The following is a 17,981-nucleotide window of genomic DNA, read 5'->3' on the forward strand; positions in this document are numbered from 1 at the left end:
GTGCGCCACTACGCCCGGCTTGGTGGTGCACACTTTTAAGGCAGGAAGATCCCAAAGTTTAAAGGCCAGCCTGGTCTACCACAGTCAGTCCCTGTCTCAAAAATAAGACAAACAGCAACAAAAGCAAAAGACCCAGACCTTTCTTTTATTCCTTTTGTGAGACAAGGCCTCACTGTCATCCAGGCTGTCCTGGAACCCAAAGTGATCTTCCTCTGGTTCAGCCTTAGCCTCCTGAGTGTTTGATGGCAGGTATGAGCTGTCTTACTTGGGCACTGTGAACTGTTTTATGTGACATGATGACTACTTGCTTGGGGTAGTAATAAGGAGCTGTGGTATTCTGTGTAGCCATGAGGAATACAGGGTTTAGTCAGACCTACCTGACTTTGAGGCACTGTTGCTGCTCACTGGACATGTGACCTGAGACTTTTCTCACCATCAGCTTCCCCTGAAAGGACAGCATGTTGTCTTCTTGTAGGCTTGTCATCAAAAGTAAACACTGGCAGCGCACAGGGAAGCATTTGGTGGTGGCAGCCTTGTTGTTACGGGAGGTCGATGTGCGCTTATTAGCTAAGGGGACAGACAACCTTGGAACTAGACTACAGCAGTGGTAGGGCAGTGTCCTTACAGCTTGTCATGGAAATGGTTCTTTTAGATGATTAGCATTTATGATGCAAAGACAGAACAACTTCGAATAGGCCCGTGTTCCTGGACGCCATTCCCACATGTGGATTTCTGGTTGCAGCAAGATGACAAGCAAATCCTAGAGGTGAGAGTTTACAGGTCGGCTAAACCTTAAGTCTCTGCACCCTGGTTCCCATCTGTAAGAAAAAAGGGTTAGGCCAGCTAAAGCTGCTTCTCCTCGATGGCTGAGAGTGACTTATCTGTTGCCACTGGCAGTCTCTATTTCCTTTATGGAGTGGGGGATTAGTAACATCCTGGCAGCTGTTTATACAGTTGAAGCAGTAAGCAATGCAGTGTGTGTTTCCCCAGATGTACAGAGACACCACACTGAAACTAGCCCAGTAAATGTGTACGCAGCCCAAGGCTACTCTGATGTTGAATGAGAGGTCAGCCTGGCCCTCTCACATCCACCATCTTGTCTTTTCAGAGCCTTTCCACGTCTCCTCTGGCTGAGCCCCCCCACTTTGTTGAACATATTAGATCTACCTTGATGTTTTTAAAAAAATTCCCATCTCCAGAGAATATACTCTTTCCTGGAAATAAAGCTCTCCTCTACAAAAAAAATAAAGATGGCTTGTGGGAAAAGATCTCTCCAGGGAGCTGACATCAGATCAGAGTTTACTGAAGAATTCATCTTCACCTGATAAAGATGGTTGCTGGTTTGGAATCTACACCTGCACACTTTTACTTCTTCCTTCCTTACTGTCTTTCAAAATAAAATCTTATTTTGGCAAAGGCAATTTGTTTAGATGACTTTTTGCGGCACCAAAAAGTCCACATTTCCTCAGCAGTGAGGGAGAGAGGCAAGACCACTGGCTTCATTGGCAGAGCCTTCAGAGACAAGTTGGTCGAGAAAACTCCTTATTCAAAAGTTACTTTTAGAAACTTCCTGTCAAAACTGCTCTGTTCTAGGAAACATGTCGCTAGGTTCAGAAAGAAACAGTTGTGCTTTGACCTTCCCAGGCTCCCGGGAGACCAGATCAGTCTGAACTCCATGAAGGCAGCTTTCACATACACGGCTGCTGCTGTAAGATGCTCAATTAGGGCATGGAAGTTACTGTTTAGAAACTATTATGTTGCCTGGGGTGGTGGTGCACACCTTTGACCCTAGCACTTGGGAGGCAGAAGCAGGCAAATCTCTGAGAGTTTGAGGCCAGCCTGGTCTACAACGCAGATTCCAGGATCTACAAAGTGAGTTCCAGGACAGGCTGGGCTGTTCAGAGAAACCTTGTCTCGAAAAACCAACCAACCAACCAACCAACCAACTATTCTCCATCCCCCCAAACCCTTTTCTGTTATCTGATGAAAAGTTAAGATTTATACCAAGTTCAAAGGTAGCAATTTCAAGAGCCTTTATTTAAGCCAACATCAGATAGTCTCAAGGTAAGTTCTGTTGCAGCAAAACCAAGGTAACAATTCCAAATGTACAAAAACATTTAAAAATCAATCTTGTTAAAGGTAATAATTTACCCCTTCCCCATGTCACCTGCCATACTTCATTGCACCAAATAAACAGGGAAGACAGTATTTAATCATTTACACCCCCAAAAAGGGAAAGAGTGCATGCTGACAAGGGGCAGCTGTCAGCAATCTCCCGGGTGAACTCAGTGTAGTTATAGGCTTCATGTGGCGTAACTAAGGCTCTAACACTGCAGTCTGCAGGAACACCATCTTAGCATCTTCCACTGCAGTCTGCAGGAACACCATCTTAGCATCTTCCACTGTTTGACTTTTAGGGACTAGAAAGGCACGGGGTGGGGCATCTTAGGGTACCACAAGTGATACAGTACTTGGGGGAAACAGAAATGGACAGGAATGAGGCAGCAAGCTCTGGCTTGTTAGCCTGGAAGAGGTGACTTCTCTGGCTCTTTCCTGAGCTGGGCCCAGGTGAGCTTCAAGTAGAAGAGAAGCTACAACCGCACCATGGAAAGCAGGCCAAGGGCTTGTCTGCTTCAGCCTTACCGTGCTGCACAGCAGACACTGACTCGTCATGGCGGCTTTCTGTCCCAAATGGACACAAGCACAGTGCACACTGGGCACCAACTTAAAAGCATTACCAGTGTTTAAAAATATACTTAAATATGGTCAGGAAGAGATCTTAGAGTTAGTTACTATTAACAGGTGAGTCCTTACATTTGTTTACAAAGAATGTGTAAGGAAGAAAAGGTGCAGCAAGGGACAGTCCTAGTGCCACAGCTCATGTGGACAGTCCTTACTTAGGCTCCCGGAGAAGCAGCAGTGGGGATAGAGGCAGAGGAGCTTCTGATGCTCTTACTCAGGGTCCTACTGAGACCCATTCCCTGATGCCAACCAGTGAGCAGGCATCTACCACAACTCGGCTGACCTACAGAGCTACTAAGACAGATGGAGGAGGACCTGGAGAGTCACTGTATGCAGCTTCATCACGATTAGATTCAGAGACATGAGAGCAGTGTTTCAAGTGGCAGGTGCTTGAAGGCCACAGTTCTCAGTACAAAATGTGTGGTACAGGAAGAAAGGGTATGCCTATGTTGGACAGGCCAAAATAGTCAATTGTCATTTGTTCTACTTACAGATAAAATAATTAATTGCCCCCTAGAAAGCCCGCTTTTCTGACATGTGTCTGTGCAAAACTCCCAGTTTAGCACAAACAGAAGTTTTTATCATATTAACATGTGGCATCGTTCACATCTTCCACAGAACTTCACCTTCCCTGAAACGACAGTTAGTACAGCCTCCAGCCCAGCACTACCGAGCTTTATCTTAAGCGCTCCAGCTCTTCTACCTGTGAATGGTCATCTTCCTGATGCTGGGCCTTGTTCTGCAGGGCCTCAGTCTGTCTGGCCGTGAGGTCAGCAGCCCTGGGAGGCTGCTCGGGGCTGTGGGCCTCTAGGTTGTCATGCTCTAGCCCACTGGACAGCTGTTCCACCTTTTCCAGGTCTTCAATGTGGCTGACTGAGCTGGTCTCACTCACAGCATCCGAGCCTCTCAGGGACCTTTTAAAAGGCTTCTGACCTAGAGACATGAGACAGACTATCCTGAAACTGGTAGTATATACAAAGGCTCTGTGGTCCTGCATGGTCATTGATTTTTGCAGAAATGCTGGAATTGTGGCTTAGAAGCATCTCAGAGGTGAGGTGGGAACTAAAGAAGATTGTGACACAAAAATGCTCCCCAGGTCAGAGATTCTATGGTGAGCCTAATGGGAGTGAACACTTCGATTAAATCAATGCTTCCCTTTGGAGTACCATGGAGGCATTTCTATGGGAATGTATCATGGGTGCATGTTTCAGTGGAGGGAATAGAATTCTGGATTAAAGAAAACAAAGGCACATAAGGGAACAAGTGAGGAATCTCAACAGCATGCGGAGTTCGTTCCCTAAGTGGAATAGAACTAGTTTTCTTCTAGTAATGATGGTGAAATGTGGAGAGGTTTAACCCACCTGGAAGCCTCTGTTTGCTTCGAGTGCCTAAGGGTGTGGGAGGTGGTGTCACTCCAGTACCTTGTACTTTGTGGACATAGGTGTATTCTGTGGACTCCAGAGAGCCTGTAAGAAAAACAAATGAGTGGGCAGAAGCTCCTGGCATAAGCATCCTGAGATGTCACTTGCCCTCAATTGGCTTTGTGTCCTAACCAGGTCTATAGCCATTTGGCTCCCCACTAACTTTGACTGGAGTAAACCCAGCCTGCAGCTGCTCACATCTCTCCCCAGCCTCCAGTCCTGGGGTGCTCAGTCAGTGTGTGCAGTGTGCCGGGACCCACCTTCAGCTGGGAAATGCACTTTAGCATCAAAGAGCACTAATGGCTGATGTCTGACAGATAAAGCATTACTTGTTCATGGTCTTTTGAGACAAAGTCTCACATAACCCGGACTGGCCTCCTGAATGCCATGATTATATTTTTGTGCCACCATACTATGAAAATCTAATGCTATCTTTGGCTACTGTGAGAATCCAGACATTATTTTCTGGAAAAGGACCAAAGGAAGGAATATCAAATTTTGGGTGTTTTTTTTTTGTAGAATAGGAAAGGCATCACAGTTTTTATATTCCAGACGGTTGGTAATACTGCTAGTCACTGGTTTAAAAAAACAAACAAACCAGTGCTGTGTGCTATAATCATTAGGTTCCCCTTTCAGAATACTCAGCGGGGCTGTAGGGAACCAACAGTCCTTATGCCAGTGTCTACAGTGTGCTGCTCCCAGACCTAGCCAACTGGACACCCATGTCCTTGTTCCAAGGAAGAGCAATGCACATGGGATCAAGTGTCTACTTGCTTTCTCACTGTTTCAGCAGGGACTGGGGAAGATGACATGGCAGCAGGAGCAGTCTGCTGCATTTCAGACTCAGGGCAAAGAATCCAGGCATGTACAAAAGCATGAAGGTACTAGGAGCTAAAGGCATCTGGTCAAACTCTGAAATAACAGATCTAGGCATAGACCAGTGAGACATCCTACCTGCTGTTAAGTTAAAACTTCTTCCCTTTTGTGAAGCCTGGACTGGAGAAAACCAATTCAGCACAGATCCTACTACAGGGATTTGCCGCAACACTCCCTGCAAAATATAACCCTCATTTAGGACCGCCCATGGAGCCCTTGTTCAGGACCACCTGGTGAGCCTCTTCCCCAGGACACCAGCCTGGAGAGCCCCAACAGGAACCTACCTCTTCCAGAAGCCGCTCCTCATTTGCCTTCTGTAGCTGAACCTGAGCCTCCTGAATTCCCTTCCGAACAACTTCTGTCATGTTCTCTAGAAGCTATAAAACCAAGACAGATACTGTTTGTCTAAGCTTCTTGCCCGGGGCCTACAACTATTTACATAGTCAGCATTCGTGACACTTTCACAGAGGTCTGTCAATATGTTAGAATTCTGCACTGAAGTACATGAGCAAAAGTTAAAATAGAAAATTAAACAGAAAATGATGAAAGCTCATGCAGATCAAAGCAGATATAACTTGTTGTCCAGCCTCATTTGCCAAATAGAGAAATAACTACTTACATTCATAATGTAACTAGTACAGTTTAATGCTGAGACAAAGTCAGAATAGCCAAGCCTGGGAAAAGCCCAAAGTCTAAAAGTCTAACTAATCGCAGATGTAGCCAGCTCCTTGGCCTTCTCAAAACGCCTCATCCCTTCCTTACTCCAAAGTGAACTGCAGCATGCTCATTCGTGTGTCTGCTCTCAGACAGGGCTTGGTTGGAGCCTGTCCTCTAGCCTTGTAGGCTAGTGTTCCTTGCTACCTGACACACTTGTGCTGTCTGTCCTTAGGACCAGCTCCTTTTAGTTAGGAAGACTCGCCTCAGGATACTGCAGAGGTGAGCAAGTTCCCAAAAGCTCAGCTATCCTGAGCCACAGTACTTGCTCACACTGCTGGCTCTTTCCCCACATTTCTGGTGAGGTCACTGGGGGCAGGCAGCAACTGTGTAAAGGCCTCCTGGCATAACCCCTAGATCACAGGTCTTAGCATAGGACCAACATTTGGGAAAGAAAGAAGTGAACATACAGTCCCACGTGTCCCATTGCAAAACTCAGGAAAGACATGAAACTCGATTAGTCTTACAGACCCTTGAGTTCTCCTCAATTTCCCGGGCCGTGACTGCAATGGTCTCCACTAGCTCAGAAACGTCCACATCATCACTTGCCATGCCAATGTAAATGCAGCTCTTCATGCTTTTGTACTCAGGGCCTGAGGGAAGAAACATGCAAGGCTAGCTCCTAAGTCCTCAGACCAGATGGAGGCCCAGACTGTCAAAGGGGCCTCCTTCCTAGGAAGAGGAAGATTACTCTGATATAGGAAGGGAAGTCTGGAGAGCTGGAGAGGTGTAGAGGGAGGGCGACATTACTCTGAGAGACACTTCATCTCTGGCTGGTCCTAAAACCAGAATTGCCCACCTCTGTGGTGATGCAAAGCAGCCTCCTTAAGCCAGTTAGACACGGTCTTCTTAAGTTCCAGTGACTTAGAAAAGCAGTTCTTACCTATTTTAAATGTGAGGTCAGATTCCAGTTCATTTAACTTTTTCAGAAGTCCAGTGTGTATTTTTTCCCCCTCTGGATCAGATTTCAAACTGGTGTCATCATCATTAGCATGCTCATACCTAAAACCATCAGACAGCAGGAACAAATCTAAGAGTGTGGATTTCTTCAGACAAGACTGTGGATGGGGCATGATGAACACAGATGTGTGAAGAGGAACCAATGGCCATGTGTTATGATTAAAACAACCACTATCTTTCAATAATGTTGTAAGCTTCAGTCTATGTCCCAGGAAAGTAATTTTCAAAGAAAAAGGAAACATGAGAGGAGAGAAAGGTGGGTCACCAGAAGACAGTGAGGCTAATATGGCTCTCTCCCATTTACTCATTTACAAAGTTCTGTGTATCCCATATAGTGGTCATTTGTCCACCATGTGTCTGCCCAGGCACTTGTGAATTAGCACACAGTGAGCCCTGACAAAGTCCAATGCTGGAACAAATTGTCTACAATAGGCCTCGTAACATCTCATGAGATCTTAGCAAATATACTCTAATTTCACCTGGATATGCGAGTAATAACAGAACCCACTTGTGCTTTGACAAAGCAGTCTTTCATATCATGTAGCAAGCCAAATCATTACCTGACAACCCCGATTCCAGGCCAGTTGGGGTCATCAACATACAGGAGCCCTGCTGTCCCCTCTACCTCCTGTTTGAATTCTTCCCGTAGCTGTAGGGTATAGGTCAGGACTGGCAGTTTGCTGTGAATGCAGGTGATGAGTTGATCGACATCCTCTCCTCGAGTTCCTAACACTGAGAACAGCCACAGAAAGGTTGAGAAATGATTAAAGGATGGCTTGGTCACTCTCATTTACTACTAACAAGGTCAAAGGCCAAGAGCTCAGTATGAACTGAAAAGGTTTTTGTTTGGTTGATTTATTTTTTTGAGACAGGGATTCACCCTATAGTTGAGGCTGGCCTCTATCTCATGGCAATCCTCCTGCCTCAACTTTCAAAATGCTGAAATTGTGGATATGAGCTATTAATTATGCCTGACTTAAAATTGTTGAAACAAAAGTTATTCCACGTAGCTATGGAAGAACCAGGTGATGCAAACTAACACACTTAGGGCTGAGATGATGGCTCCCTTGCTGAAGTGCTCGCTGTACAAACAACCCGAGTCTGAAGTGGATCTCCATGGACCATTACATAAAATCGGGTGTCATGGTATACACCTGTAATCACAGCACTGGGCAAATGGAGACTAGAGGTTTCCTGGCCTCTCTGGCCAGCTCAGTGAGCTCCAGCATTAAGCAAGAAACTCTGTCCTAAAAGTATAAGGTGGACAGAGATAAAACACATCTAATGTCAGCCTCTGGCATCAACATGCACACACACAGAAACATATACCACACACATAGATTTTTAAAGATTGGGCTGACAGGGCTCAGTGGTAAAGGTGCTTGCCACCAAATCTGGCAACCTAAGCTTGATCCCCTGCACCCACATGGTCAGTAGTAGAGAGAACTACTACCTATAAGTCCTCTGATTTCCACAGGCACATGCCATCTCACACACAATCAACATATATAGAAATAATGAGCAAATAAACTAACAATTTAACCTAATTGCTGCTCCACAGAAAACAAGTGCTCTGTAGATTTAATGCACAATGGAGCTCTCTACCCAGAAGCCATTTTCTCACAAAGGCATGACCTGGGTTACTCATATCCTGTCATAGGCTAAAACAAGGCAGGTTCTTGATTTATATGCAAATATTAATAGAAGGGAATGTTCTAGCAGGTTTCTGTCAGGAAGGGGGATGGAACACTATACCAGTGCCACTGAGACACATGGAATCATTAACAAGCCAGCTTTAGAGACCTCAAGAGTTCGGAGGTACAGGAGCCTTGACAGTCTACCGTCCTTCCTTTGGGCTCATCTGGCAGCCTCCAGCACTGTCTTCAGGGCTGGGGTTGAGGCCATCAGCAAGCTACAAAATGATCTTTTCTTTGCAGGGCAAATTTTCTTATTTGAATGAGCTTCAGAAAATATCTTTGCAAAAATGTAGACATCTCATAAAAAAAAAAAACCCACCAAACATTTTCTTAAATTGTTTTAAGTCTTTTTTTTAAGCTTTATTTATTTTATGTATATGCATACAGTGTAGCTGTACAGATGGTTGTGAGCCACCATGTGGTTGCTGGGAATTGAACTCAGGACCTCTGGAACAGTAGTCAGTGCTCTTAACCACTGAGCCATCTCTCCATCCCCCATGTTTAAGTCTTATCATAAAAAGCACAACCAATGTTTTTACTATCTCCCCTACCTCAGCTTTTAAAAACTGACATATAAGAAAGGTGTGGTGGCCGGGCAGTGGTTGCATACGCCTTTAATCCCAGCACTCAGGAGGCAGAGGCAGGCAAATCTCTTTGAGTTCAAAGCTAACATGGTTTACAGACTGTTTCAGGCCTATGAAACGTACAAAGTGAGATCTGTATTCAAAGAAAAGAGGGATATAAAAACTACATTATTTACAGGGTACCATGGACTCCCTTGATACATGTATGTACTATTAAATGATCAAATCTGGGAAAAGCATATCTTCCTCTTCAAATATTTACCATTTCTTTGTGGAGAACATACATAGTCAATGTCTTCTAGTAGCCTTTTAGTACATTACTGTTAAACTAGGGTCACTCACCATGCAACAGAACAAAGAGCTTATTTTTCCTGTCTAGTTGTTTTATTAGTAACTGAGAGGGCGCAACTCATGTTCTGTTTTAACTTCATAGATTTTAACTGAACTGTTTTCTGAAATGTCTAAAACAGTGGCCCTATCCTATTAGAATCATCAGGGGAACTTTTAGAAATGAAACATCCAAGAACTTCTGAAGGGTTGACCACAAGGATAATCCTGGAGGGTGGCATAGCAGAGGACTGCCCCACCCCTAGAATTCAACTTATACATGTCTTTCATTATGTATATTAAACCATATTATAAACCTTAAATATATAATACTGAGTATCTACTACTAAAAATGCAATTAGTGAAAAACAAGAATGTATGCTTGGGCTGCATTCTAGACACTCAGTGTTAAAGGTCTGGAGGTAGCCCAACTGGGTGGTTTGTTTTTGGGAGAAAGGGCTCTTTTTTTTTTTTATTGAAAAAATTTTGATCATGTTTTCCTCTTTCCCAATTCCTTTCAGATCCTCTCACTTCCCTACCCACACAACTTGACGGTCTCTCTTTCAAAACAAAACAAAACAAGAGACCCCCCCCCCCCAAAAAAAAGGCCCAAGAAACACAACACCTCCTCCACCCAAAAATAACCCCAGAGTCAAAACCAACAAAAGACCAAGAAGACATGGAGGGGAAGGAGAGCCAAAGCAAAGGAACAAAAATTCACAAAATACCACTGAGTTCGTTTTGTGTCGGTCAACTACTCCTGGCAGGTGAAGTATGGATGGATGGTGCCTATTTCCTGACTTCCTCTTTGCCAACAGGTATCTAATTGCAGACAGGTTCTTTGTTGGGGGCAGGGCCACCTATGCCTCCTTCTCCTGTTGGTGCTGGGGGCCGTGTCTGGCTTGGCTCTGGGCAGGTGTGTGAGCTGCCATATCTGTATGATGCTGAAAGGTTTGTTGTTTTGTTTTTTGTTTTTTCAAGACAGGGTTTCTCTGTGTAGCCCTGGCTGTCCTGGAACTCACTCTGTAGACCAGGCTGGCCTCGAACTCAGAAATCCGCCTGCCTCTGCCTCCCGAGTGCTGGGATTAAAGGCGTGCGCCACCACGCCCGGCGCTGAAAGGTTTTAAAGCTACACAGGTTACTCAGATGTGCATCTGGATATGAGAAACAAGCAGAATAGAAAGCCTAGAATCACACGATATCAAAACACAGGAATCCAATGGTTCAAGATGTCTCACTCTACTAGTGAGAAGTTATGCTAAAACTTAAATTTAGCCTTAAAGAAAAGCTTCTTCAGCCAGAAGTGGTTGCACACACCTTTAGTCCCAGGACTGAGGAGGCTACCTGGTCTATAGAGTTTCAGGACAGTCAGGACTATTAAATAGAGAAAACTTCTCTTCAAAAACCAAAAAATAAAAGCTCTTTCAAAGAGAGCTGCTGCAAACTCCAGGAGAGCAGAGTTATTGTAAGGGGAACGCACTCATCCGACTGCTGGCCATCTGCAGCTATGATGGAACTCTTTGAGGGGCAGAGCTGCAATTGCCTTACCTTCTGCTGTCATCAGAGGGCTGAACCGAACACATGTGCCATCTACCTCCAGGTCTATGACAGTGAGGCCACACTGAGGCACCAACTGTTTCAACTGTTCACCCAACTGCAGGGAAAAGGACAGAGAACACTTCTGCAACAGGGACTTAAATATCTTTACCACCCACCCTCATCCCAGACTAAAATGGCTTCTGAAGCTAGTTCCCCTTATTCTTCAGGGTATCTTTCAATACTTAATAGCAATTTTTTGTTTCCCGTGCTGGGAACAGAACCCAGGGGACTTTGCCCCTCACCTACTCCCACCCCACTCTTCCTACCTTTTCCAATTAACAGTTCCTTTTATGTTATTCTAAATACAAATTCACTTTAGAAAAACATGCAATACAGTTAAGTCAAAAATATGAAATAAAAATGACCCATATCCTCCTAACATTTGACTGTTGACATGCAGTTTATTTCCCAGGGTCTTTTCCCTGTGTTTATAACAAAACATGGTATTCTGTACACCTTAGGAACCTCCTCTTTTTCTTTGTATGTATGTGTGAAGGCACACATTTGTGTGTGTGCATAGTTATGTGGAGAGCAGACATCAATAGTGGCTTTTTCCTCACTTTCTGAGACACGACCTCTCACTGAAACTTGAGCTTCTCAGTTTGCTCATACTGTCTGTCTGTTCAGTGAACTCCCTGAACCACCCATCCCTGCGTTCCTAGTGCTGGATTGTAGGCATGCTGCTGTACTTGGCTATTTTTTTAAAAACATGAATGCCAGAGAGCTGAACTCAGGTATTCATGCTTACACTGCTTGCACTTTATCACAGAGCTACCTACTCAGCCCCCCAAATTGCTTTTTTTCCCATCTAGTTTGTGATCATTTTCCATCTGTTTTAAACATTTGGCAACTACCTTGCTGCCCAAAGCAGAGGTATTGTGTGCGGGCCAGGCTTTACATATTTTATTGTCTTTCATAGCAGTTAGGAAATGGTCACGGAAGCAAAGTGAGTGGCTTGCCAGAGGTAACAGTGTCTGATGTGGTGATATGAGTCAGAACAGAACAAGCCTAGTGTCTCTGTATGAAGTTCCTTCCTGTGGGAATGACTAACCAACCACACATGACCATGCTATCCAGGTGTGAGGCCAGGAAACGCTGTTCTGGATGTAAAGAAGAAAAAGTAGACAGCAGCCATCTTTACCCAGCGGTTCAGTGCATCACAGGAGTGTCTTTCCCGGCCAACTGCTGCAGGTGCTATGCTGGATACAGGAACAGCTTTAAACGCTGAATCTGAGGCCAAACACAGAAGGGATTCACTGCCAGAAACAAAGCTACAATAAACATTACAACTCAATCCATCAACAGCATCATATAATAATGAAATAAAAATGTCTGATATGTTAATGTCCAATACTTTTCTGATGAACTAAGTAACTTCTCAATGCATTTCTATAATAGGATTTTTGTTGTTGTTCTTTGAGACAGTGTTTCACCCGTGTAGCATTAGTGGTTATTTCTCTATAGATCAGGCTGCCCTTGAGTTCAAGGAGATCTGCCTGCCTCAGCCTGCCAAGTGTTGAGTTTAAAGGCATGCACCTCCAATGTCCATAGGATTCTTAATTTTCTTTTTTAAAAATAATTTCTTTCAACACCAGCCTGGTGGTGCACATCTACAAAATCTCACTCAGCCTTTAGTAAAGCTAAGGCCAAAAGGCTGTTATGAGTTCAAGGCCAGCCTGGGTCCCAGGGGAAGATTGTTTCTTAAAAAAAGAAAAGTTCCCTTTCAAGGAATTTCAAATGGAATCCAAAAAAAGATGTAAATACACCATAAAGAAAATAAACCCCACTATGTATCAAGCTAAAGCCACTGAAAAGTGGTAGGGCTCTGATAGAAGGTAACGGAACCTATGCAGACAGGAAGATGAGCATTCAGTGGGAACAGTAATAAAATCAGTAGGGGGAAGGGTCTGAAGCAGGAGGACTGTTACAAGCTAAAGCTAGCCAGGACTACACAATGAGATCCTGTCTCAAACAAAGAAAAAAGAGAAAGAAAAGGAATGAAGAGATGTGTATCTGAAGCAGCAGCGCCACAACCACATTTAAGGAGAGAGCAGTGTTTCTAGGAACAAGGAAAGGGCTAATGACTGGAAGAAGCAGCGATCAGGAAGGAGGCAGATCTGACAGGCAGAGCCTTGTGGGTATGGTGTGGAGCCCTAGATTCTGATGGCTACCAGTAGGCTGACGTGACTTGTAATGTTCACTAATTTCTATGCAGAGTTTCTTGGAAGGAACTGTGTGCAATATGGGAATGACAGTGTCACATAGATGAAAGTTAATGTGCCTTGGACTAGGCTGGTGGCATGGTGGTCATTTTTTGTGTCCCCCCGCCCCCTGCAGTATTAAGGATTAAAACCTAGTGCCATCTGAATGCTAAAAATTGCTATATTCCCAGCATAGTCCATTCTTTAAAAACAGAGTTCTGGTTATTTTTTATTTTTATTTTTTTGGACAGGGTGTCTCTGTGTAGGCTTGGCTGTTTTCTAGTTCTAACTTGATCTCAAACTCAGAAATTCTGTGCCTCTGGCTCTCCAGTACTGAGATTGTAAGAGTGTGTCACTTCACCAGGCTAAAACAGATTCTTAACTCCAGCATTCAGGAGGCACAGGCAGGTTACTCATTGTGAGTTTCAGGCTAATCTAGTTTATAAAGCAAGTTCCAGGCCAGCCCGAACAAGATGGTAGGGTAGGGGAGGAGAGAGAGTGGGTGGAAGAAGGGGAGACAGAGACAGACAGACAGATGGACTCTTGGATCTATCCTCCTATATCACAATACTTGAGAAGCAGCTTAGGGGCTGAAAGCTAGCAGGGGACAAGAGGTTTCATGTCCACACTTTTTCTTCCTCATGTGACTCCTAAAAACATGCCTAGAAATACAATACCTTCTTTACAGTTTTTTAAAAAGTCACTCTCCTTAAAGGAATTTTGAAAACAAAGCAGATGTTGTAAGTTAACAACTCGTCTTTCTAAGCACTGTCCTTTAGCTGGCTCAGCCCAGGGCTATGTGGCAGGATTGCGGAGTCTTTGGTTTACTCACAGGCACTTAGCATGCTTGTGGGAACTGTTATACTTTTCTATGAGTGGAGATTTTATCAATAAAAACATATAGAATTTAATTTTATATGATATTAAATTTAAAGCCATGAACACACACACACACACACACACACACACACACATCCCACACACAGTTTGGTTTTTTGAGACAGGGTTTCTCTGTGTAGCCCTGGCTATACTGGAATTCACTCTGTAGATCAGGCTAGTGTCCCAGCTCACAAATATCTGTCTGCCTCTGTCTCCCTAGTGCTGGGATTAAAGGCCTATACCTCCACACCTGGCACAAAAAAAAATTTTAATCACCTACCTGAGGCTGGTAATTCCTGAAAAAATCTGAACACCACTACTGGAGAACTGAGCTCATCTTCCACCTGCAAAAAGAGAAATGTGCTGTTACAACACAGAAGATAGGGCTAAACATCAGCAGGATAAGACAGTATCTTTGGAAAGAAAATAGGCAGAAATGCTGCTTATACACAAAGGTTAAAAGGCTCAAAGGCTGTAACTGGCCTGAGGTGACCAATGAAAATGATGGTCCCTCCCTCTCTTGACCCAACAAACTCTATGAAGTCATGCATAAACTTAAAAAAAAAAAAGTGTATGAGTTAACCAAGGTATGCTTGGTACCCACAGAGGCCCGAAAAGGATACTGGATACCCTGGAAATGGATTTCAGACTAGTGTGAGCCATTATATAGGTGCTGAGAACCAAACCTGGGTCTTCTGCAAGAACAGCAACTGTTACTAACTGCAGAGTCGTTTCTTCAGCCTAAATCAAGAACTTTTTATACTCGGGGATTTAAAAGAAAATCTTTCATTATCTTTTATAACAGAACAGTATGAGCAATGCTCCAACTGGCAGCTTAAAGCATACCGGTGTATTGTCAGACGAGTGGCGTGGTGTCTCTCCTAATAGATGGCAATGATAACAACGCAGAGTATACTGCATTACTCTGGCATCATGCACTTCCCTCTCCACAGCCAGCCAACCACCAGGCTTTACCATACAACCAGGCAACAATCTCAGGCAGGCCTTTTCGTTGGGAGCAGCTCTGGGGATGCTTTCTTTCAGTATCGAACAGTTGTAATCTATCACTGAAGCTTTGAATCCTATGTAATTAAATTATGCTGTGGCTGATAAACTCACTAGTAAAACCACAACAAGGAAGTTCCTATGCACACAGGAAGCAGCTGGCCCATCAATTTCTCTAGCTTCTTTTAGGTTATTGTTTTGAGAGAGAAGGGTTTACTGTGTAGCTGGCCTGGAACTCAATATGTAAACCAGGCTGGTCTTGAACTGAAGAGTAATCTTCCTGCTTCTGTCTCCCAACTGCTGAGATTAACGGTGTGTACTACCAGGCCTGGCTCTACTAATACTTTAAGGACATAAGTGGATGAGATTCTGATTAGGCAAGAGTTACATTACATCTGCTAATTATTTGTAGAGCTGGGTACTTATAATGCTTTCATATCTGTCATCTCTAACTTTCTTTTTTAAAAAGATTTATTTATTTTATGTATATGAGTACACTGTAGATGTACAGATGGTTGTGAGCATTGTGGTTGTTGGGAATTGAATTTTTAGGACCTCTGCTTACTCCAATCAACTTCATGCGTTCAGTCCCTGCTCACTCCGGCCCAAAGATTTTATTTATTATCTTACATAAGTACACTGTAGCTGACTTCAGACCAGAAGAGGGCGACAGATCTCATTACGGGTGGTTATGAGCCACCATATGGCTGCTGGAATTTGAACTCAGGACCCTCGGAAGAGCAGTCAGTGCTTTTACTCACTGAGCCATCTTGCCAGCCCCTCTAACTTTCATATAAACAAAAGTATTAATGCCTTTACGGGAATAAGGATTTATTGTTTAAGCAGACCGGGTAAGTTCCACAAGCATGGAGGAACTAAAAAGTCACATAACAGAAGGGCCTGGACATGTCTTGCAGTCTCTAAGAGAACACAGGGACCAGCCCAGACTAATCCCCAGCAAAACTTTCAATTACCATAGATGAGGAAAACAAGATATTCCATAACAAAGTCAAATCCAGCCCTACAGAAGGTACGAGAAGGAAAACACCAATACAAGGAGGTTAACTGCAAGTCACAAAGCAGGAAATAATCTCACACCAGCAAAGCCAAAAGTGAAGTGTACGATGCAAAACGAAGCAAACAAACCAAGAGGAGTAGACAGTAAGACATAACCAACTTAGGGCTGACAGCAACAAACTAGAAACAAAGAATCAGTTCTTTGAGAGAAAAATCAACTAGACAAACCCTTATCCAAATCAACTAAAAGCTAGAATATCCAAATTAACAAAATCAGAAACGAAAATAACAAAAAAGTCAAAGAATGATTAGGTCATACTTAAAAAAACTTGTGTTCCACAAAATTGGAAAATCTAAAAGAAATGGGTTTCTTGATAGAAACCACTTATCAAAGTTAAATCAAGATCAGATAAACCATTTAAATAGACCTACAACCCCTAAGGAAATAGAAATAGTCATTAAAAGTCTTTCAACCAAAAAGAGCCTAGGGCGCCAGACAGGTTTAGGGCAGGATTTTACCAGACTTTCAAAGAAGAGCTAATACCCATACTCCTTAAATTATTCCACAAAATAGAAACAGAAGAAACACTGCAAGACTCATTTTATGGGGCTTCAGTCACCCTGATACCCAAACTACACAAAAATTCATCAGAAAAAGAGAATTACAGACCAATTTCCTTCATGAATATTGATGCAAAAGTACTCAATAAAATGCTCGAAAACTGAATCCAAGAACACATCAAAAAGATCAAGTAGGCTTCATCCCAGAGATGTAGGGAAGGTTCAATATATGAAAATCAGTCGAGCCAGGTGTGGTGGCGCATGCTTTTAATCCCAGCACTGGGAGGCAAAGACAGGCGAATGTCTGAGTTCGAGGCCAGCCTGGTCTACAGAGTGAGTTCCAGGACAGCCAGGGGTACACAGAGAAACCCTGTCTCAAAAAAAAAAACAAAAGAAAAAAAAGAAAATCAGGCAATGTAATCCACCACAAAAACAAAGTGAAACAAAAAAACCTTATCATCTCATGAGCTGCTGAAAAAAGCCTTTAACAAAATCCAATACTCCTTCATGATAAATGTCTTGGAGAGATTAGGGAATACAGGAGACATAATAAACACAAGAAAGGCAATTTACAGCAAGCCTATAGTCAACATCAAATTAAATGTAAAGAAACTCTGAGCAATTCCACTAAAATCACAAACAATACTAGGCTGCCCACTCTCTTCATATCTATTCAGTATAGAACTTGAAGCTCTAGAAGTGCAGTAAGACAACTGAGGGGGAACAAAGGGGATACATATTGGAAAGGAAGAAGTCAAAGTACTGTTATTCTCAGATAATATAATCGATGTGATATATAAGTGACCCCAAAAATTTTACCAGTAAACATGTACAACTGATAAACACCATTGAAGTGGCTAGATGCAACATTAACTAAAAAACAAAAAAAATCAGTAGCCGTCCTATATACAAAGAAAAATGGGCTGAGGAAGAAATCAGGGAAACAACACTCCTCACAGTAGCCATAAGTAATAGAAAATATCTTGGGGTAACTCTAAGCCAAGCAAGTGAAATACCTGCATGACATTAACTTCCTTCTTTGAATAAAGAAACTTAAGATTATCATAAAATGAAAAGATGTCCCATGTTCATAGATCAGAAGGATTTACAGTGAAAATGGCCATACAACCAAAAGCAATCTATATATTCAATGCAATCCTCATCAAAATTCCAACACAATATTCAAATGGAAAAACAAACTAAAAATCTCAAGGTAGCTATTGGATGGATCACAGGGTCCCCAAAGGAGGAGCTAGGGAAAGTACCCAAGGAGCTAAAGAGATCTGCAACCCTGTAGGTGGAACATTATGAACTAACCAGTACCCGAGAGCTCTTGACTCTAGCTGCATATGTATCAAAAGATGGCCTAGTCAGCCATCACTGGAAAGAGAGGCCCAT

General features: G+C 43.2%; 2 protein-coding genes across 9 annotated transcripts in view; one reads left to right on the plus strand and one right to left on the minus strand.

The window, feature by feature from the left end:
* Nucleotides 1-1,421, plus strand: part of Ntan1 (N-terminal asparagine amidase) — a 15,694-nt gene extending 14,273 nt beyond the window's left edge. For 4 of the 7 annotated variants that reach the window (XM_021185431.2, XM_029470328.1, XM_021185430.1 and 1 more), the window contains 2 exons: nt 653-766; nt 1,109-1,421. In XM_021185431.2, the coding sequence (XP_021041090.1) occupies nt 653-766; nt 1,109-1,285 (291 nt within the window). In that variant the 3' untranslated portion in view covers nt 1,286-1,421. The remainder of the gene's footprint in view (nt 1-652; nt 767-1,108) is intronic. The other 3 variants (XM_029470330.1, XM_029470331.1, XM_029470329.1) reach the window with 1 other exon arrangement.
* A 587-nt stretch (nt 1,422-2,008) lies between these two features.
* Pdxdc1 (pyridoxal dependent decarboxylase domain containing 1) overlaps nt 2,009-17,981 on the minus strand; it is a 67,856-nt gene continuing 51,883 nt past the window's right edge. For both annotated transcript variants that reach the window (XM_029470326.1, XM_021185429.2), the window contains exons 14-23: nt 14,281-14,344; nt 12,062-12,150; nt 10,870-10,975; nt 7,274-7,445; nt 6,637-6,755; nt 6,225-6,346; nt 5,324-5,416; nt 5,118-5,214; nt 4,104-4,208; nt 2,009-3,675 (exon numbers count right to left, since the gene is read on the minus strand). In XM_029470326.1, coding sequence (XP_029326186.1) covers nt 3,419-3,675; nt 4,104-4,208; nt 5,118-5,214; nt 5,324-5,416; nt 6,225-6,346; nt 6,637-6,755; nt 7,274-7,445; nt 10,870-10,975; nt 12,062-12,150; nt 14,281-14,344 — 1,224 coding nt within the window. In that variant the 3' untranslated portion in view covers nt 2,009-3,418. The remainder of the gene's footprint in view (nt 3,676-4,103; nt 4,209-5,117; nt 5,215-5,323; nt 5,417-6,224; nt 6,347-6,636; nt 6,756-7,273; nt 7,446-10,869; nt 10,976-12,061; nt 12,151-14,280; nt 14,345-17,981) is intronic.

The sequence above is a fragment of the Mus caroli genome, chromosome 16 (assembly GCF_900094665.2).
Source record: "Mus caroli chromosome 16, CAROLI_EIJ_v1.1, whole genome shotgun sequence".
NCBI lineage: Eukaryota > Metazoa > Chordata > Mammalia > Rodentia > Muridae > Mus > Mus caroli.